We start from the raw sequence: 23,168 nt of genomic DNA on the forward strand, positions 1-23,168 counted from the left end.
GAAAGAAAAAATTTCAGCACAAAGTAAGTTTAATATTCTTCTGAAAACTGAGCAGCTGCGGTGGCCCAGTGGTTTAGCGCCGCCTTCAGCTCAGGCTGTGATCCTGGAGACCTGGGATCGAGTCCCATGTCAGGCTCCCTGCATGGAGCCTGCTTGTGTCTCTGCCTCTCTCTGTGTCTCTCATGAATCAATAAATAAAATCTTTAAAAAAATATATTCTTCTGAAAACTGCACTTTAGAATCCAGAACTAAAAACAAAAATCACCAGAAGACTCCCAATATCACTTTACTACATCCAACAATAATAATAATAATTTTAATGTATTTTTAGGACATAAGGTAAAATATCTAATCAATTCATCTAAACTTTGGAGTGCCACATCCATACATAAATCCTGATTTTTGTCACAGAGTTGACTGCTTGTTGGTTTAAGACCTCCCATAAATAACGTGAACCCATCTGTTTATAAAAACAACCAATTATATGGATAACACTAATCTGGTCAAATGCAGAAGGTCTATCTTGACAAAATCATCACTTTACAGAAATATCTAAACCATGTACCCAAAACACTCTAATTGGGCACACAGACTCACCCATAGTTTACTTTTTGTACTATCTTCTCAAGTTAAATTTCTATTACATAACATTAAAAAAATAATTTATCAAGAGAAAACTACCTCAGTTTACGACTCTACAAGTTTTTCCTTGCTATCTACTTGGCAGTTATCAAAATGTACGTGCACACACAGGCACACACATATACAACTCTATATATGTGTGTGTATATATATATATATGCATTACTAAGGAAGAGAAAATGAGACATCACAAGAACATAAAAATAGGGAAAGTATTAAGGTTGAAAGTGAAAAGAAACAGAAAGGCAATTCAAAATAAAAAATCAAACTATTATGGTATTTACCTATGGTATCTAGGTAAACCCAAAGAAATCCGTATTTCTCCTATTCATTGGGCAAAAGGCTCATAAATATTTTATCAAGTCACAATGCAAAATCAGAAGGCTGTTCCATACACCCGCACTTTAATTTCTTATAAATTAGCTGGAGTCAGATAAATCATGAACGCAATCCTGAGTGTTATATGTCATATGCACTATTACAACCAAAATCAAATCATACACACCTCAGCTAACTGTAAGCCTCAACAGCGAATGAGAAGGCTATAGAGTTTCCCCTGGAGAGGGACTGGGGTAGAGGCAAACCTACAAAATGGATAGATCTGAGACAACTGCAAAGCATGAAAATGTCCTAAAACCCTGAAGATGTTCACGTGGTTTCACAACAAAGTCCCTTTACAAGATCCACAGCCCAGATGACTTGCATCTTTTAAACTGCCCTATTTCCAGAATTCCTGATTTTAAATCACACTGGAAACCTTTGGCTACAATTGAATTAGAATGGTTCAGTTTACCTCTTCTAAACGCCAAGGGGAAAAAAAAAACCAGGCACCATACTTAAGTTTGTTTTGTTTTAAACTGGACCTTCTGCATTCCAAAATTGTATCCCTCTGACTAATATAAACCGTTATTACAGAGAAATGGTTAATAAAAAAAAAAAAAAAAAAAAAGGAAACCAAACCATCCAGTGAAAGGAATGAGGGAGTAGTAATGGTAACATACAGTACCATGAGCTGCGGTGGCCTCCCGGTCAGTACTGCAAGGTTAACAGATCACTCTTGGCCTTCAGGCAGACAGCAAAACACAGCCTAGGGAAGGGGGGTGGGGGTGGGGGACAGGGACCAAGGCCGGGGGAGGGGGCTCTCGCTCGGGTAGTTTACACAAGCAGGCAGCTCAGCTCCTTTCGGGCGCATTCCTCCTCTCTATCTCCCAACCACTTTTCGTGTGTCTTGTCATATTTTCTTCAGCTGTTAATTGTCCAGACTGCAAGACTTTAAACAGCCACAGTTTAGGAAAAAGCGAAACCCTTCTAAGTGACCATCACAGCAAATCAGCTTCACACTGGTGGGTAAAATTTTCCAAGGGAAGTGTTCTTCTGATAGTTCCTGAGTCTCTAAGTCACCCCCACCCCCACCCGCCGCCACACACACTCCCCTAGAGGGCTAAATGCACTGTGGCAATAAAACATTCATGCGACTTGGAATTTTAACACAATGCCATTTCCCTAGTTTAACCTGAAAGGAATGCACTAGTCACAACAGACTACATCATCCTGCCATTAAACCCTGCCAAGGAACCGCTTTTTTGGCCGTGCTGGGCCAGCTTTGACGGGAAAGGAGTACACAGACCCACACACTGAGCACAGAGGGGCCACCTCTGCTTCCTCAGGCCTGTCCAGCAACACCCAGCTCTTGAACATGACCCTTGACCCTTCACATTGTGACCAGCTTGTGATGCATGTGTCACTCTGGAACTTCTGCAGAGCCACACACTGCGCAGGCCATTTGCTGCTCCCTCTCAACAGGATTTGGGAGGATGCCAAAAGTTCTTATTATTACTGCTACTACTGAAACTCGTAGGTTAAGTGTGAGGATGCTTTTTCCCTGTGTCCCAGAGTGGTCTGTTTTTGTTTCCTTTGTTTGTTCAGGACTTTTTAAAAAACAAACTTTGCATTTGCATTCATAATTAGGTTATGATTACTGACAAAATGGTTTGCTTTTGGGACTACTTATCAAAGCTGCCGGTTCTTTCACATTTAAGTGACATTTAATTTAGATTTACAAAATACAAAAACAGAAATAATTCTCATTTCTCCTGAGAATCTTAGAGGAAAAACTCAAAGGTGTTGAATTCTACAACATCTACACTTAACCATTCCATGTGGCTGAAGTGCTATTACAAAACAAGCAACAAATCAGATAAAAAAAAAATTCCTAGATTTATTGATTTGTTGCTTTATTACTTATGCAGAGATTTCTGCCTTCCAAGGAACTGACAAACCAAGAAACAAAGAAAAATATATGTACAACAAATTAAAAATTTAAATCACCTTCAGTTTTAAAAAGTTTTAATTAAAACTTCCACTGCTATAGTACACCTTCCAGATTTTTTCTTTTCTATTTTTTCACTTTTCTGATTATTCATTTTTCCCCCTTTTCTGATCATTAACTATTTTCCTATAGGGCACTTTCACTTTCAACATTGCCCTATTTTTTTTGTCTTTATTTCTCCTCTCTGCTATAGTCATAGGTAGGTCTAAAAAGCAGCAAGTCTTTCCATCCTGCCTTTAACCCTGAACTACAGCCAGGTGAGTGGTGAATTATCCCTACAAAAGGGAGAAGGTGTTCCAGCTTTAACCTCCTAGAGTGAGGCCATGTGCCCTTCTCAGTAACAAATGAAGAACAACTTATTTCATCTAAGAGAATACTCTAAAATACAAAATGATGATCTTTAAGCAAGTTAACATGCACATATAAAATAAAACCAAACTGTCTTCTTTAACGTAATTTTTGTCTCCTTAGTAGTTGGAATTAGTTTTAAGCCCTAGTTAAAAGAATTTTTTCTTTTTCTTTCCTTTAAACAGACATTATCATGCCTTGAAAAGTCATTCTAATCCCTTCACCTTAGCCAAACCATGCTAATTCTAGATAGGAGCACAGCAATTAACTTAAAAAAAAAAAAAAGGGAGGGGAATTATATTTAACTTGGGGGACAGAGAGTAAGAGATCAACCCAACAGAGAAGCAAAGATTAAGGTAGCCTAAGCTAAATATTTCCATTTCAACATGTAAATCAAACTCATTTTAATCTATACTAAAACACAGCAAAAAAAGACATGACTTTTTTCAAGTTACCTGACTTATTATCAATGTATATTCAAATATCAAATTTTATTGTTTTATTGGGAAACTTACTAAACATGAGGACAGCACCAAGTCAAGGCAAGAGATTAAAATTACAAAGAATACTTGCCATTTAAATCCAGACACTTTTTTTTTCTGCTTGTATCAAATTAATCAACACAGTGATCCCAAAGTATCTAGGATGAACATTCAGGAAAGAAAAGAGTGAAGGTCTGTGAACACGCAAGAGGCATGTTAAATCCTCTCAATTGTGATGCATTTCCTTTGAAGACCTCTGCAATTTTGAGATACATCACTCAAGAAAGTGATAATCTATCTTATTCTATTTCTCAAATTGTCAACCAATTTTATAATGTATTCACTGTGATGGTAGAGTGATGCATCATAATGAGGAAACCATAACATGGTACAAATACCACAAATATATTAAATTATATCAACAACATAGAACTTTCTAGAAAAGTCCTATCAGTAAGTTCACTGAAATGCAAGAAGTTGTAAAAACTCAAGTTTTACAGAATTAATAACTTATTTTGGTGAGTACATTTGAGATTATCAAATCTGTGATAACCACTGGTGATTTTCATTTTCCTTTAAAAAGAAAGCCTTACCATGTGAAACGGCATTTAGAAATACAAGTGTAAAGGTTTTGTATGCTACCTTTTAATTTCTAGAAAGCAAAATAGGTGAGATTTTTTTCACTGACTTCTATTACAAGGAACACAAGCACTCATATGATAACTTATTCTTCTTAACAAGAGTCCACTTGGAGCCAGAGGATTGGCTAAATCAACCACCACTACCCCACACTCAGGCAGTTAAGAGACGCTAACCCTAAATTAAAGTAAACCTCAGAGGCAGAGATAAGAAAGATAAGGAGATGCGCAGATCTGCAGATCAAGAAGGAAGAAAAAGAAGATGGTGTAGGATTAAAGCAGAATGAAAGAAAAGCAAGCTACAAGCAAAAAGGCAATGAGAGAGAAAGAGTGTAGGAAAGGGCTGGAAGGAGTGACGTGGAAACCAGCAGAGAAAAGGAGAGAAAAGAAGAGGGAGGCTGAAGGAAGAAAAGGGGTGGCTGGCGGGGAGAGAGGCAGAATAGGAGCCCAACACCACAGTGGATCAAGCAGCTGGCCGGAGATGCTAATTCAGCGCTTTAACAAATCAATGCCACTTGAAAAGTACAATGCGAGCCCTCACTGGGTAGATGTCAGGGGACTGAGAAAATGCATTCTCAAGTATTTCACATTAAGAGGGAATAATGTGTTAATTTATAACTCTTCACCCTATACACTTGGATTATCTATCTGTGTCAGCGATTTGACTTCTTAAATTTATCAAAAACGCACGCAAAGGGAGGCAGCTTCAGCTTCACCACTGGGAAAAGAAGGTTTAGGTAAAGCCTGTCCTGGGTAGTACTGCAGTTCTATTCACTTTCCTATCTGGGCTGAAGTACTGGGGAGGGAAGGTAGGGGAGAGGCAAGAAGGAGTGAGCCTTCTTCCTTCATCTGAAGGAGAGTTCAAGGGAGGAGGAGAACTCTATGGTTCAGTTACCAATGCAACCAAAAAAAAAAAAAAAAGGCTTTCTTGGTCTGTGGTTGATTGCATTAGGTACCATCCGTCAAAAGTGACACAGAAGAGAAGGAATAACTTGAATCAGCAACCCGAGCTGCCATCATCAGAATTTACTTTACAGAAACTTACTTAAGTCTCTCAGCACACCCAGCGGAAGAGAAGCTGCTGACAATGGGACTGTAATTAAACAGTACTCTCACCATGCCACAGAGTTCCATAGACAGAGCTTATAAAAAATAGGAAAGGAAGGGAAAGCTAAGCTTATTCTATTTGGTTAGGTTTGATACAGGGAGGGGAGATGTTAACTGACATTACATCCTACTCTAATGTTCCTTTTTTTTTTTTTTAATGTTCCTTTCTTAAGAAAAACCTATTTTATTAGACATCAAATTCTTGGAATTGTTACCTAATTGTTCCTTAATGTAAACTTAGCTCACTTTTAATATAATGATAGCATCATTAGAGTATTTCTAACCTGAGAGAGATTCTGTTGGAATTTTGCTGCCAAAATTAAAGCATTACCAGACTTAAGTTTTTAAGGTGCAAGTTCTGTCAACACACAAAGAGAAGTGTCTGAAAATTGGAAATAAACAGAAGGGACTAAGTTTCAAAAAAGTGTTTTAATTATGATCACTTCTTCAAAGATATTAAGGGGGAAAGTGGTCCTACATATAAAGAACACAAATGACTGAACTGGAACTGTTCTGAGTTTCACTTTAAGACTTTAAATTATACAAAGCAGTAAACTGTTGGGTATTTTTATTTGCAACTTGTACAACTGCAACAGAAACAGACATTCTCCTTTTTGAGACATTCATATGTAAATAAATGCTGATGAATGGAAATGAGATGCTATACATGATGGGCAACATTCAACATTTAGTTTTAAAAAAGGTGAAGTTACCTCACTCACTGAAGCTTGAATATCTTCCCCTCTACAACTGGGCACAAAAGGAATGAAAGACAATGATGGACCTTCTACCAGTTTCTATTGGCTAAACATCACCAACAGAGGTACTTACGACAGAAAACAAACATTCTTTCAATCTTATGTTCTGCATCTTTTCTATGACATAGCATTACACAGAGTCACTTTTTAAAATGCATACTTGATTAGAAACTGAAATTATAAACAGTCAGAATTTTTACAGCTGCACCGAGCCAACGAATTAAAATGTCCAAAATAGTATCATTATTTAATGAATGTTTTACTTCTTTCAGAGGAGATAATTAATAAGGAATTTCCTGGGTCAAGACTGTGGAGTACACTACATTCCCTTTTCATAAAATCTTAGAGGAGACAGAATATATATCCTAGGCAGTATCCTTTCAATAGGAAAGGATCATACTGTATGCATTTCCAGGGCCTCTATGCCCTAAGAGTAGGATTTGTCCTATCCCTGGACTTTGCATGAATTACCATTGCTGTCTGTCCCATCCCAGCTATCCCTGTGTAAACTATTCTTATCATTATTGGTACCATTAATCCCATTCTCCCAGAACCCTCCCCCACCTCACTCACCTAAGGGGTTAAAAGACTTCAGTACATTTGTGACTTGTCAGTGACATATAATACCCGGGTCCTTCATGCAATCAACTTTTACTTGACATGTATTTGCTCATCACAGGACCCGCATTACTACTGGGAAAATGAAGAAAAACCTAAATTAACACTTGACATTCAATATGGTCAAGTCCTTAATTGGCTGGGCTTCCTGAGAAAGCAATTTTCTATTCCCCAAACTGTTCGCGTGTCATGTGTGGAGTGCAGCTCTTGGCCATCACTGCTGTCCCTCGCTCCCTCTAATGAGAGCAGATGAATTAGTGCTACGTGACACGATTTGAACAGGGCTTCCTCCTCTTCCCCTCCCCCCAATCTTTCTCCTATACCAGTGACAGCTGTGTGGCAAGGGAAAGAAAGAAAGAAATGCAAGAGCAAAGAATCCTGTAAAGGATGATCATTTTTTTTAAATGAACCTTAAATGTCTTGTTGAAACTCCAGAACAACAGGGTCATTTAATTGTGGAGGTGGGGAAGGGGGCTGTTATGAAGATCAGGGGAATTATCTGGCTATGGTTGATTTGGGTTGTATTAACTTCCAGCATGTTTCTTCTATTGTCGACTAGTTGCAGTATTAGATTGCACTGGCCTAATTAAAATGGAATTTACATCCACTTAAAAACGTTTTTAAAGGTCTGGAGAATGGGTCAACTGGAAAAAAAAATGAACAGCATGAAATGATTATTATTCTAAAATAAACATACCTCTAAAAGAAAAGTCCTTTCAACAAATGTTTAAGTCACAAAGAACCCACAACAAAACTGTCACTATACTGTTTTCAAATACTGTACAGTGTCTGAACTTAATTGCCAACCATCACCCTATTTGAAATCATTTAGTTACCTTTGAGTGTTGAATTACTGCAACAAAATTAATTGAACACTGATTTCATTCTATTATTTTGGAGAGAGAGGGAATATATTCCACTTTAGACATGCTTACCTAGCTCAATAAGAAACTGAATGAATGCATGAAAGGAAGGCAGGACAGAATCTGCTCTATTCAAAGATACTAAAAGGTAAATTAAAGGGATTTCTCTGAGTCTTCACTTACTCATTTTGAAACCAAGGAGGAAGTAATTCTGAATGCCTCAATTGCTTAGCCAATCCGATTAGGACCAAAGACAACTGGGGGAGGGATAAGTGGGAAAGCGGTTTGTCCAAAGTACAGGTAGTGAAGTGAAGATCATTAATGAAAGTCATTAGCACCTTAACATTTTGGATCTTTACTCATTTTTATTTAAATGAGAAATAAAGCAAAGATGCTACCTGTGTACTAGAGATTGTATCAAGACTGTGCTGGTGCCACAAAAATTAATGTAAGCATGCAAAATACAAACTACTTCAAGTACAGTCCCCCTGCCTCAAATAAATAGCTTGATCATTTTATTAATCATTCCTCTATAATTCTGAATACAATTTAATATTTCAGTAAATTGTGAAGTAAATTTGCATACATAAAAATACAGTGAAGTCCACTTTTGCACTATGCTTAATTTCCGCGTTTTATATTTCTGGAGAACAATATGAAAGGAAATGAAACTTTATATTTTTCTTTTAGAAAAGTCAATTTATAACATAATTTTAAATATTGATACACTAACAGAAGACTAACATTAGGAATCATTTTGGGATAGCTTGGACTTCCAAATTTGTTGGAAAATTATTCACCTCAGGGACACTTGGGTGGCTCAGGGGCTGAACGTCTGCCTTTGGTTCAGGTCATGATGATCCCTGGGTCCTGGGATCCAGTCCCACATCGGGCTCCCCGCAGGGAGCCTGCTTCTCCCTCTGTCTGTGTCTTTGCCTCTCTCTGTGTTTCTCATGAATAAATAAATAAAATCTTTTAAAAAATTATTCACTTCAGGCAATATGAGTATAATTTAGAAGTATTTTCACTGAAGCAAAACATACAAACGTACACACACTGTATGTTATCCCTCCTGTGGCCAAAGCACTGATATTTCCAGTATTGTTAAGATCCCTTTTGAAAACACACTTGAGACAGCTTGTGAATGGGCATTCTATCAGGTGTTTAAATGAAAATAAATAGATAATTTGGTATTCTGGAAAAGTAGCTCCATCTAATGCATCCAGTTAACTGCTACAGTAGCATTATCATCATTGAGCAACAAAGGGCAGTGTATTCTGCCAATAGCTTTAGGGTGACCTTTGCAATGCTGACTAGTCCGTCAAGTTCCATCTCTGAGATGCAAGGTATAGACAGGGATGGTTTATTAACTGAGTTAGGAACCAAAGACCAGGGGACTCCAAAAGGGTAGGCATTTCATATTCTGAAATGGCTTTCCCTACAAAGAGAAACAGTGCACCATGAGGATCGGGCTGAAGAGCCCCATATTCTCTCCCAGAGCACTAGCCGTGTTGGAAAACTCCCAGCTATTAGGAAAAAAACATGAGCATCTTTTTCCTCCTCGGCTCCATTTCTAAATACTGCAATGAAAATCCAACTGTGAATTGCTAAAATGGGATCAATGACAAACTCTTGAAATAAAGCTGAAAAAGAATGTTGACATCATCTCAGAGTTTCAAACAAATTGTGATAAGTCCTGCTTTATTTGAGATAGTTTCCAACCACTACTACTGGGATGGATCGATAGAACTCAAGAGGACAGCAACATGGGTCAGAAAAATGACTCTTTACAGAACTGAGAAATTTCTTCAAGGATCACCTATAGAAAATCAGCCTTTTTGATTCAAGAAAAGTACTTTTTGATTTAAGAAAGTTAACTGTGACTATGGCAAAGTGACATGCTTAAACTTGATATTCTCTTAGGGATGAGCACGCTTTGAAGCTCATAATAAACTTGAAATGGTTCTGTGGAATGTTAAGGCTTAATGTAGATGGTTGGTGCCACTGTCATGCCTACACAAAACTATGTCAACCTGGAAATAACTGAATTAACAGCTTCAGGGTATCTAGAATTGAAGGTTTGCTTCCCCCACCCTCCTTTTTTTTTTTTTTTTAAAGAATTTTACTTTAAACCACAAGAAGCTGCATTAAGTTTCCAACTTGTTTAGCACAGCTTAAATTAAAATACTTATTTCAATTTAGAAAGGCATAATGTTCACCACCCACTTCGTTCATGTTACCTTCACATTATACCATTCTCAAAAAGTATAAACACAGCATAGAGAGAAATTATTGCTTTAAAATAGATGCATATATGGAACAAAACAAATATAAAGCACAAATGTTATTTTATAAAAATTAATAGCATCTAGAGTGTATTTTTCTTTTATTCTCCACCACCCTATTTACTTCAGTGCTCTCCTCCTCTTGTATTAAAGATATTTCTTATCTAATTCCCAGTTGAAAGGTTTCTGAAAGTAGTAAGTCACAGCTGTGTTGACATGAACTTGAACATGGCATACCAACGTCATTCAGACACATGTACAGATGCTTCGTAACAAGCTGCACCAGTCACTTGATTTGAAATACCTGACTTAGAGTAAAACAAACTGTTAATCTCTGGTCTTTTCTCTAGTTCAGTTCTTCTGTGCAGTTTTGGAAGCCAACCAACAGCTTATTATGTTTACATCGGGAATGACTCCCTTCTGATTGGTGTCTGATACTGTCCAGTGATGCTGCTCAACAAGGCCCTAGACAGAACCTAGGCATACCTAGGCCCCATTGGCAGATCATTTTAACAAGATGCTCTTGTTTCCTGTTCCCACAAAAATCAATAACAGGATGACCTTCAATTTGAATTTCAAACCAATTAATTACCTGTTCTCTTGAAAATGTTGATATCTGATTTGCCTGGAGAATTTCAATTATGAATAGATTATATCTTTTAAAGAGCCCCTTTAAGAAATTTAAATAGACACTGAAAACTTCATCTTAAACAATATAAATGATGTTTTCTTGAAGCTTGTATCAAATATTGGCCTTGCCTGAACTGGGATGGGGAAGCTTTCCCCTTGTGGTCCATCTTGTCCTCATGACATCATAATCAATTGCCTGGTAAATTACAGCAATCCCACAAAGATTTAGGGCCAAGAATCACTGCTGAAAGGTGAGATGAAAAGCTTTTTATAGTGGAATTCAGCTTTTCATCTACATCAATGACTGATAAAAATCATGGGATTCTTTTCAGAGTTTAGAAATCTCCCTTACTTTCTCTTTAATTCTAAAATTCTTACTTTTCCTTCATTATAATACTTTGACCATTTTTTTTTTGTTCTGCTCACAGGTTTTTTTTATTTGTGGGTTATAAGAAGAGGAGTTAAACTTCAAAACTATCAGTACCAGAAACATATTTACCAAATCTTTTTTTTCAATTGTGGAAAAAAATGAATTTGGTTCATCTCAGCGGGGAATTCCCAAGACGAATGATCACATGCAATGAAACTATTATCTTCATCCATTAAAATATTATCTAAAACAGAGGTTTCTATCTGGCAGCCAGTAGGCTGAATATAGCCTGCAGATCAGTTTTGTTTGGACCACACACTTTAAAAAATATTTGAAAAGGTTGCCAAGATTTAAAAATCAGGAGATTTCACATAAAAATCTTGATTTCTGGCTTCTCAGTTAAGAAGAAGACAGGTGGAGGAGAAGGGTTAAGAGGAGGAAGGGAAGGAAGACAAAGTAGAGGAGGAGAAAGAAGAGGGGGAGGGAAAGGAGGAGGAGGTGGTGTTGGATCCTTTCCCAACTTGGGCCTGTGTTCCTACCTGGTAACAACTGGCTAAAGCTGAAGAACTTTCTGGTCCACCACAGACCCCACAAGACTCACTCCACCTGTTCAATTTGCCTTACCTCCACATGCCCTTTTAGGCAACTACTGATCTTTAAAATGTCACACTACTCCAAAGACAGTTGGTGGAGCTTGTGGAAGAAAAAAAAAGGGGGGGGGCATCTAGGAACAGATTTAAAAATACATATCTCATGGGCTTAACCAATGTAAGACAGTGGGTAGCAGAATCTCAAAACACACTTGTTTGATAAAACACAAATGCAAAGCAAAGTCATTTTCATAATTAAAATACTTTTAAAAAGGAAATCCAGAACTGATGATCTTGTCTTATATAGTGAGTAGTCTGACAAAGATTTACACTGGTTTTCAATCAACCACATGCTTCTCTACAGCCCAGAAAAGATGTTCACGTTAAACTACTGCCCAGATCTACATATCCATTTTGTTCCTTCACATGTTAACACTCCTGCACTTCCTTTCTAGAATGATCATGTAGTTAAGTGAAAACTGACCCTAATGTGAAAATAGAATATAGCTTCAAGGTAAATTTTAAAAGTCAACATGTAGGATGCATTAACATTGTAGCAAATACTCATCTTTACTGGCTCCACATGTATGCCACAATATGGCATTCATATATTTAAACTAAACGGACATTATTGCAGGTTCAAATGACCCCCAAAATCATGTCATATTTCTTTAAAAATGATTATTACCTAAAAGCAGATGTTTATGACAAAGTCACCAAGCATTCCTATTTGCTTTTCTTTTTTAACTGAACTGAAGTACAAGAAGAAAATCTTTTATATTTCACTATTTCCAATGAATCACAGCAACACAGTATTTCTACCTATTAGTGGATTTTTCAAATTAGGAGCACACTATATTAGCAGAAGAAAGAAAGAAAACCTTTTTCCTTCAACTGCACTAACAGGCTATCTCTGATGTACTGGACAAATACAGCAATGCACTAAATAGGTCATAACACAATTTCATAAAAAGTAAAATTTACATCAACTTTGGTATAGTGTTTTGAAATTATATTTCCTCTTTGGCCTACATTCTTGAAAGATTAGTTTTTAGTTAGGTGTTTCCTTCCTAAGAGGGAAGCATTTTTCTTACATTTTCACCTTTAAAAAGTAATCCTTGAGGGATCCCTGGGTGGTGCAGCGGTTTGGCGCCTGCCTTTGGCCCAGGGCGCGATCCTGGAGACCCGGGATCGAATCCCACGTCGGGCTCCCAGTGCATGGAGCCTGCTTCTCCCTCTGCCTATGTCTCTGCCTTTCTCTCTTTCTCTCTCTGACTATCATAAATAAATAAAAAATAAAAAATAAAAGAAAATGCATCCCTCTCAGCATCAGCATTTAAATAAATAAATAAATAAATAAATAAATAAAATAAAATAAAATAAAAAGTAATCCTTGAATATATGCCAAATTTACATCACAATCAGACTTTAATCCCCAAATTTTCTTGACTCTTATCAACTTAACTTTAATAGTTCACAAAATCACAATCATACTAATTCCTTAACCCCAGTTGAAATCAGAAAAGAAAAAAATACCGTAAGTATGAGCTCAATAAATATAGTGTTTGGCCTGATATCTGAACAACAATATGATATATTCCTTATGGGAAGCACTTTTCCTTAATATCCATTATGTTTGAAATTTTAGCAATTAGAAGCAGACACCTGGAACTCAATTATTAATATACCGCTCCCCGCCCCTTTTTACACTTCTTTTGAAACCATCTCTTAAGGTACTTCTTAAAGAGATGATCTTATGGGACAGCATGCATATAAATGTTCACATTATTTTCTTTACATCTTGGTATAATCTAAGACTAAACTTAATCTCTTTCTTTGTTAAATATAATAGCTCTAGAAAAAAAAATTAAAACCCCTCGATTGTAAAATGACAAAAAAACAGGAGTGCCTGGCTGGCACAGTTGGTGGCAACTCTTGATCTCAGGGTCATGAGTTTAAGCCCCACATTGGGCATGGAGCCTACTTAGAAAATTGATACAATTCTTTTTTTTAATTTTTAAAAGATTTTATTCACTTATTTGAGACAGAGACAGAAACAGAGATCACAAGCAGGAGACATGGGGTAGGGGCAGAGGGAAAGGGAGAAGCAGGCTCTCTGCTGAGCAAGTAGTCAGATGCCAGGCTTGATTCCAGGACACTGGGATCATGACCTAAGCCAAAGGCAGATGCTTAGCCAACAGAGCCACCCAGGCACCCCCAAAAATGATAAAATGTAAAACAAAAAAAAGGCAAAAAACTAAAGAATACCAGGTAAAGTATAATTCATTAAATTCATGTTGACTGGTCAACTATAACATTTTAGAAAGGGAATTCTATGAAAAACCACAGTAATTCCCACCCATGATGACCAAAGGTTTATACTGGTCTCCTCAAGGCAGCTATAAATACATAAAGCAGTTCTAGAAGACTCCTGATTTTGTTATTTTTGTTTGCACTTTATTGTTTTAAGATGAAAAATGAAGTATGAGATGAGTGTTTAATATTATTTAACCTGTGTTGTATTGGAGATTAAGGTACTGTGCTCACTTAACTCCTTCCTTCTTTCTATAAAATAGGCTTATGTTGAGGCTCAGGTCAGCATTCTGCATTTGTTTTTTAAAAAAAAAAGTACAGGACTACTGACATCTAAAGAACAGTGGGTTATCAGAACACTCAGAAGGCAGGTCTGACTGGCTGGTTTATTTTATTTATTTATTTATTTATTTATTTTAAAGATTTTATTTATTTATTCATGAGAGACAGAGAGAGAGAGAGAGACAGGCAGAGACAGGCAGAGGGAGAAGCAGGCTCCATGCAGGGAGCCTGACATGGAACTCGATCCCGGGTCTCCAGGATCAGGCCCTGGGATCAAGGCGGCGCTAAACCTCTGAGCCACCCGGGGCTGCCCCGACTGGCTAGTTTATTGAGAAATTACTAAACATAAATTGTTTGCACAAGTTAAAATAACCAACTTCTCACTTTTACCAAAAGGGTGTTTTTAATATAATGAACATCCAAGCTTCTCTGACCATGAGAAAACCTGGAATATATTATACATGCATGAATGTGGCCCAGGATGCAGGATATGAGATGTGCTTGCTATCAACAGATTAACACTTCATTTTCATTACTCTAATCTCACCACAGGCTGTGAACACTCTCTTTTTCTTATTTGAACAACAATGGTGCATGAAAAACCAAGCTGACAGGCAGGCAGGGTTCATTAAATGCATAAGGCCTTTATTCCCATAACATGTCTCACCTGTATGAAGCCAGGGTTCGGGCTTCCAGGCTGGCTACTGAAACAAGCTCTCCCAGATGTTGGACTTCCAACTCTACCCTTTTCCACTTAATTTATGATAAATGTCAAAAATAAAGTAAAAATGGAAAAACTATTTCCCCAATGAGCTCTATTTAGTAGATAATAGAATTGGTAACATATTTTAAGATTTATTCAGTTTCATGATTACTTTCCACAGTTGCTCAAGAGAAAAAAAAAAAAAAAAAAGAAAGTGGCAAGGAAGGGAAACAAGGAGACATTTGAAGTTTGAGTCAAAGACTCTCATCTTGGTGTCTCTAACCCAAGCTTAGTTTTGACTTGTATGAGGAGAACTATAGTTTGTCATTGATTTAAAATAAGAATCAATCAAGCTATTTCCAAATGAATGACACTGAGCTTCACCAAAAAGCTATGCTCAAGGACCAGAAAGCTACAAGGTGTTAGGAATCATTACAGTGAGATTCTTAAAATTCCTATAAGGGGGGGGGAGGGGGAGAGGAGCCATCCACACACTCATTGCATCTGAGGCAACCATTAACAAATCCTCAGCAAAACTAGAAATAAATCACTTGATTCTCACAACCAATGGACAAGTGTACACTTTCTGCATGTCTATGTACCATATATAAATGCACTACTATGTAACAATATGAATTTTTAAGTATGTTTCATAGCAACTTAGTAAGTCTTTCCACAAAGTCTAGAGGAGGCCTTGATTTGGGTTCTTTCTGGTACTCTAATTTTATACCTTACCTAAAAAAAGAAAAAAAAAAAGCAGTATTAGAAAAAGCAGCAGATAACCTAGCTGACTTAGGTTTTGACAAAAGGTCAACAAAGAATGTTTGTAGGCATTCTCACTCAAGGGACCCCTTTTTTTTTAAGATTTTATTTATTTATTCATGAGAGACACACAGAGAGAGAGGCAGAAACACAGGCAGAGGGAGAAGCAGGCTCCATACAGGGAGCCTTATGTGGGACTGGATCTCGGAACTCTAGGATCATGCCCTGGGCCCAAGGCAGACACTTAACCTCTGAGCCATCCAGGTGTCCCTCCCCCCTTTTTAAGATTTTTTTATTTATTCATTCATGAGAGAGAGAGAGAGAGAGAGAGAGAGAGAGAGGAGCAGAGATATAGGCAGAGGAAGAAGCAGGCTCCATGAAGGGAGCCTGACGTGAGACTCCAGCATCACACCCTGGGCCAAAGGCAGGTGCCAAACCACTGAGCCACCCAGGGATCCCCAAGGGACCCTTTCATGAATATACTTAGTGTATAATTTTTGCCCATATCTCACAAGTGGCCTCCCAGTCATATCCACTGCCCTCTAGCACTGGCAGAGGGCACAGGAGTGGCCAGCTTTCTTTACCTATACCTGATTAGGTACCCCAAACAGCCATCCTAATGATTTAAGTCAATGAAATCTTTCTTGCTTAAATTTTAAAAGAAGGAAAAAAAAAAACATTATTAAAACCCTGCTAATGGAGGTACTCATTTTAATATTGGTTTTGCTATTATATTAAGCCAGCTGAAAGCAATTTATTTTTGGCATGTAAAATATTCATTATCCTAAAATTTTTCTTTTCAAACCCCTCAGTTCAGGCTCCCTGATCATCAAATATGGGTCCTAAAGAACTGTCTAGAGAACAAATAGAAACTTAAAAACTCCTTAATAAAGTTGAAAAATTCATGACAGTCACACAAAAGCGCAGCAGGTATAATACTGGAAGCTATGTCTTTCCCATATAGAATAATATTTTTTAATCTTGTCAATTTTAACAATCTCTCTGCCATGTAAAACAAGGAGTTAAAATTTATTAAAAAACAGTGGTGAATCCTCCTGTTATGTATACTGCATGTTTTCAATTTCAATTTCCTAATGTCATCCATTACTATGAGTTCTGCCATCATTTTAATTCCCTTTTAAAATGTTTCTGTTAACTCTTATTAGCTGCAGTTTGTTTCAGAGTCATACCTTCCACCTACTGAAGGAAAACTTTACATGTTTTCTTCCTTCTGAGGATATGCTTTCTTAGACACAGACATAAGTCTAACTGTATAAAATCATAAATCCAAGAATAACTTTAAAAAAAAAAGAAAAATAGAAAAGCAAAATCTCTTTTCAGCTAAGTACTTTCTTACACAGGCAAAGGATCAAATTGAGCTGCCTTTCAGCGCCTCTGAACGATAAGCCTGGGCCCCTGGTTAGACGTTTTTATCATGCTCTTACTTACCGAACCCTTACATAGCAAAACTTGCGACAGTCTTCTTGTCAGCACTTACACACTGAGGACCACAACTGAGGGTGGCACCTCTTCTCCCATACCTCTAACAGAATAATGTATTGGCAAAAAAGTCCATTTGGTTACTGTTACATTTCAGGTGCATTTCAATTCTTTACTTAGGATAAAAAGAGCCAGTGCAAGTGGGGAGAAATTCATAAAAGGAGAGAAAAAGTGAAAGAGAATAAAGTAAGAAAGAAATCAGGTGTTTGGGAAATGGAAACAGGAAGAAAGGACAGACTAACCATGTATTTATGTCATTAACTAAATTGCTGCCAATGAAATAGAAATGAGACTTAAATCAACCCTTCCCCCTCAACAACAAACAAACCCTAAAGACAGTAGCAAAATAACACTGCAGTCCAAAAATACTGAGTAAATAAGATGTCAGATATGCTCAAGAGAGTCAGTGTTTCAATGAGTAACTTCCTACTGTTCAAGATTATTTTCATTTTCTTAACAGGAAGAAATGAAAAACTGATGGGCTTAATTAAAGAAAAACAAAAGGATATTATTTCACTGTTAAAGGATCAATTCTTTTTTTTTTTAATTGGAATGATGATTAATAAGCTAAGAATCTGATTTCTAAGCTAGCCAGTTGGAGTAATGCATTGTTGTTCCACAAGCATTCCCATTCAGGAAGACTCTGCGATGAAGAAATGATACAGTGCTTCTTCGTCTCTTCTCCTTATCTCTGACTCTGTGACATGAAATGCTACACAGAGTGTTTGAACAAAATGACACTGCACATAGTCCTCATCCAAGTGAACTCCAGTTATAAATTCTTCACCTTAGGGTCTGAATGTATACCATGAAATTTGCTAGGCTTCCTACGGGGAATGCAGAAATTGAAAAAGAAGCGACACTTCTATTTTTCCTATTCTCTAATCTTTCTTTTAAACCTGGGGAGGGAAAAGGCAGTACAGGTCAGGCTCAGTGGGACAGAGGTACTGTGACTGTCACAGTCCCAGGCATCATTTTTGGGATGTCATCTGCATATTAAAACTTTCTTACAGCTTGAGTTGCTCAGAATGTTTTTTTCAACTTATTCTTCTTGCCTGTTTACTAGTTTACCTTGTAAGAAAAAGTCCCCTCTTTCACACAGTGCTTTGCTTGTATGTCTAGATATGAAGGCCATTATTCCTGAATTATACCTCTTTTCCTTTATTTCTCCAAAGCTTAAAAATAGATGTCAAAGTTCCTTGAAAGGGTCTTTGACTCCTTTTCTCCCCCTTGCCCCCATCCTTTAGTAGATGAAGATCACCAAGCAAAATGTGGAAGCCAGCTGCTTTTCAGGGAAATAAAAATGGCATCAGCTTTGGCAGAGAGAGGTGAGATCAATCATTTCCTACAATCCCCAAACAATCTCCTGACCAAGATCTAGAGAAAGGTGGTTATGTAGCGGCAAAAACATACTACGAAAGGTACAGAGGTATGAGAGGATTTTCATGTGGTGAAGAATTCATTCTACACAGATAACAAACCAGGCCCCAAATCTCATGTGAAAGAAAATCTTGGAACCATTATATTCCATGTTCTTTGGACAATAACAAGCGGGAGTCCCAGACAAAATTTCTCACTGAAAAAGTCATCCCACGATTCACTCTGTTCTCCCTACTACCACAAAATTCCCTGCCAATATTCTGTGAGAAAAAAAGGAGTTAATTCTTAGATGGATTAAAACACCAGGATTCAAATTATGGACACAAGCTAAAGCAAATTCTAGTTTCTTCTTGAATTCTTTTTGATGATATATATATATATATATATATATATATATATATATAAAAGAGTCCCAAGCTGAGAAAATACCTCTTAGGTTGTACAGAGTCATTAGCTATTCATGTTTATAAGGAAAATCCTATCGAAACCTTTGCAGATTGATATGGGTAGATGCCCAATGTAAGTTTCTTTAAGTATGTGTAATGCACATAAGGTGGGAAGGGAGAAGCGCTAGAATTTTTGTTTTTCATTGAAGTGGATGACGCCAGCTCTCTATCTGTAACGGTCTGTTCCTTTGGAATCAGCTCCCTGTGTCACAACGACCTGGCAAACTTGAATGCTTTCACTATCACTGGAGTCCTTGCAATCCTGCTTTGGCTGTGACCCATTCACTTTTGCCCCAACTTCTCAGAGATGCCTTACTCAGCATCTAATTAGTTAGGGAGGATTTGCCGCGGCTCTTAACCCTGACACAGGAGTGGGAGGATGTGCTGCTGTAGTAGCCTAAATCTGTACTGTCACTACATTAATCAGATTTCCGTAAAGCCATGCATGAATAATTGGATTTATCACTGAATATTAAGATACACTCATAAATATAATTATAAAAAAATACCTACAATTATAGATAAGATATCTGCACCTGTAGGGATTTATTTTTCAACTGTGGTTACTTGATTTACCTTAGTACAAGACTTTAACAATTACACACAGAGTGCCAGTTTGAAGTTAACAGAAATAAGAGAAAAACAACTTCAAAATGATCGCCTACTATATGTTCAAATTCACTTAATGTGTTGAAAATAAACTTGAAATTTGTGTACAGGCTTTTTTAACATATATACACATCTGAATATGTGCATGCTTCACTTGCATTAACATGTTAACAAATAGCATGAATATGACCCTACTACTCTCCCACTGCATTACAAATTAGACAGTATCTGTTAAGTGAAGTCTGCATGTTATACACAGACTTACAAAGTACGGGCCAACACACAAGCACTTGTCTATACTACAATTTATGTTTTAACAATCATACAAATATTCCTAAATATTCCTACTCCAGCGTTACATCATCAGAATGGATGTTAGGAATTATATTTGAATATATGTCTATAGTTGAAACTTCAAAATAAAACATATTATCACTCAAATTAGAGAAGGGAACTGAAATTGTAGGTAGCAGCCTAGTAATTCAACAGGCTGAAATTACATGCTTCCTAATATAAATATTTTCACATCAAGACCATAAGTTTGGTCAATTTAAGACGTGATTACCAAAACATACCAACTGTAAGAAGGGGAGTAAAAAGGGAGGGAAAAGTGCAGAAACCTAGGGATGGATGATGCCTGGCAATGAAAGTCATTTTCAAAGACCATTAACTATCAACTGCTTTACTCAGGGCTCTGATTAAATAAGAATATACATCCCATGTTAAAAGGAATATCTACATGAGTAGGATAGAGTTTAGAATAAATATGCATTATACACACAATAAAGAAGAATCAAACCACAATATACAATTAGAAATACGACTTCTAAGAAAAATTGTATATGTGTCTTTTAAACTGTTAGTGAATAAACATTTAAATTATTTGAGGGCGGGAAATAGGAAGTCAGACAAAACCACCATTTCCACTTTAAAATATAGATTCAACAAAATGAAACTGTGTTTGCCTATATGAATAGAAAGAACTAAAAGAGTACTGGGAGAAAAATTCATATCAAACATGCTTTTAAATGGATTCCAGCAATGTTATTATATATTTCTTACAATATATTTTATTTATCATTTCTCTGAAATGTGCTAGATTTTATATTAGAAAGAAAGTTTGCTTTACTCTGTCATATCTCTGGTGAGCAGACGCTCTAGTATTAATGTAAATCGTTGATTTAATTTTTAGCTTTCTTGGTTTGCCCCTCACCTACCTAAGAAATGATTTCTCTGGTGATAACTAACACATCATGCTAATGAGAGAATCTAATGCACAATAGAAAAATGTCACTACTAATAATATTTGCATGAAGTTAAATAAAGCAACTGTAAGAGAATGTCAGACAGTTGTTCTTTAATAAGACACAGTTTCACAATGAAATTATGTTGTTAATTTTGTTACATCATTGGGTGAATCCTAAATTACTACATAATGATGCACAGAGTCATTTATAATTCTAACTTAGTATTTGACTTGTGTCTGAAAAGAGACCTTATTAAGGGATCTACATTTTATTTGAAACAGGTTAAATATACCTCACCAATAATAAAAGGTAAATGCCCCTAATAATGTGTAAAACATGGGCTGGAGCCATTTACCTGTTACAGTTTCATGTCTGAAAAGATTTCAAAATATATTAGACTACTGCATGCCTTGAAGTAGCTACAAAGAATTTTATTTGATAGTCTCTCAAATGTAAAAAATATGTACAAAAATAGAAAAATCACCTCTTAAAACCTGATTTTAAAAAAAGAAAAAGAACTTCCACAAGCAGACATTATTTTCTGCTTTTAACAATACTTAATGAGGTTAAAATGGGCAAAATAATGTTCTAGACTTCTGGAGATTAACACAGAAGATGAGCAAAGGGTTTCTGGTCATTCTCGATCTGTCACTGATCAAAGTAACTCAAAAAAGAACTTCCTTTACAGAAGTCAAGAGTCATGCCCTTTAAGGTTATCAAATATTGTATGGGAAAAAATTATCCTTTTTGAAAAATCTTACTTAAACATGGGAAAGATGCAGAAAGGAAAATGTGGTAAAATGATCATTATCTTGAATATAAAGGAAACATACTTTGTTCCACTAAATCTAAATTAGCTTCAGTCTGTGATGCCTTTTTGTTAGTATTAGACAGATTTACATATAAGCAGATCCAACTTTGCTCATACAAAAGACAAAGAGTTTTATATCCCTACTTCCTAATTTACCTCTAGAAGACACAAGACTAGATTATTAAACTCCAGTATTCATGAGACATTGCTACAAGTTTTGCTGTAGTTAAATAATACTGATGGTTATTTCTCAGTAACTCAGTTTTGAAACCTGCTAGCTATTCAGTCTTTTCTAGTATTTAAAGAAATGATCTGGTAAATTCTGTAGTTTTAATATTTTTACAGAAAACTTTGAAATAAAAAAAAATAGATCCAAACAATCTTTTTCATGACTTAAATCAATTTTTTCTTAGAAATTAAAATAATCACAATACAGAAAAACCTCTTTATACAGAATCCTGCATATTTGATTAAACTGGACAAACTTTTACCTGTAGTAAAACAAAAGCTGGCTTACTGTGTATACTGAAACTAGTATTCCTTGAAACTGTTGGCTTCAAGAAAATCATTTCAAGAGAAGCGTCTTTTCTGTGTGCACAGGCACACACACACACAGTCACACACACACTGAATCAGCATTGCTGATAAACTATAGGTAAAGAAAATAAACATATTTTAATAACATGTACAGCACATATATTTTTAGATTTACACAGTCTGAATTTAGGTTTACACAATATTTATACAAACTACCATGTCATCCTGAAGGAGGAAAAAAAAATACACATATACAGTCTTTACACACTTTCCAAAAATGCACAGGAGGTAAACATTTAGTAACCATGACAGAAAAAGGGGGGGGGGGGGTGTTACTAACTATATTAAAACCAAAAAAACCTATATATATATATATGTGTGTGTGTGTGTGTGTATACACATACATATATATAGTTAAATCACAGCACTTTTTAAAATTGTGATTTTCTCCCCTTATTTTATTACCCTGTTTAGTAAATGGCATAATACTATGTAGTTTTATATAACATCCATTATGAATAAATTATCTCCCTATATTTCTACTCTTTTCATATAGTCAACTGATGCCAAGACACATGCATGCACACAGGTAGAGACAAAATAGATCTTTACATATTCACAAAGTCAAACAACTGAATCAAAGACACCATAATAGCTTGGTTGTACAAGTTTCTCTTTCTGAGTGATTTCAAATTATTTTCCTAATTCTGATCAATCATTTACTTTTATTAGTTTTTTAGCTAAAATGTTTTCCATGACTTAAAGTCTCCTTAGATTCAAATCTACTTGGAAATGGGCTAGTGCCAAAGAAGCAATCTAACACCATCTATGTGGTTCAATAGCCATTTATCAATTGATCATTATCTCTATCTGGTTTTATTAACTCTTTTCTAGCTAGAGGGAGACCTAAACCAATCT

General features: G+C 36.3%; 1 protein-coding gene across 18 annotated transcripts in view; it reads right to left on the reverse strand.

The window, feature by feature from the left end:
- BNC2 (basonuclin 2) overlaps positions 1 to 23,168 on the reverse strand; it is a 438,856-nt gene that overhangs the window by 268,558 nt on the left and 147,130 nt on the right. For 2 of the 18 annotated variants that reach the window (XM_025432668.3, XM_025432666.3), the window contains exon 1: positions 1,649 to 2,362. The exons of the other annotated variants lie outside the window; for them this stretch is intronic. In XM_025432668.3, coding sequence (XP_025288453.1) covers positions 1,649 to 1,651 — 3 coding nt within the window. In that variant the 5' untranslated portion in view covers positions 1,652 to 2,362. Of the gene's footprint in view, positions 1 to 1,648; positions 2,363 to 23,168 lie in introns of those variants that run through there. 18 annotated transcript variants of the gene reach the window in all.

Source organism: Canis lupus, chromosome 11 (assembly GCF_003254725.2).
Source record: "Canis lupus dingo isolate Sandy chromosome 11, ASM325472v2, whole genome shotgun sequence".
NCBI lineage: Eukaryota > Metazoa > Chordata > Mammalia > Carnivora > Canidae > Canis > Canis lupus.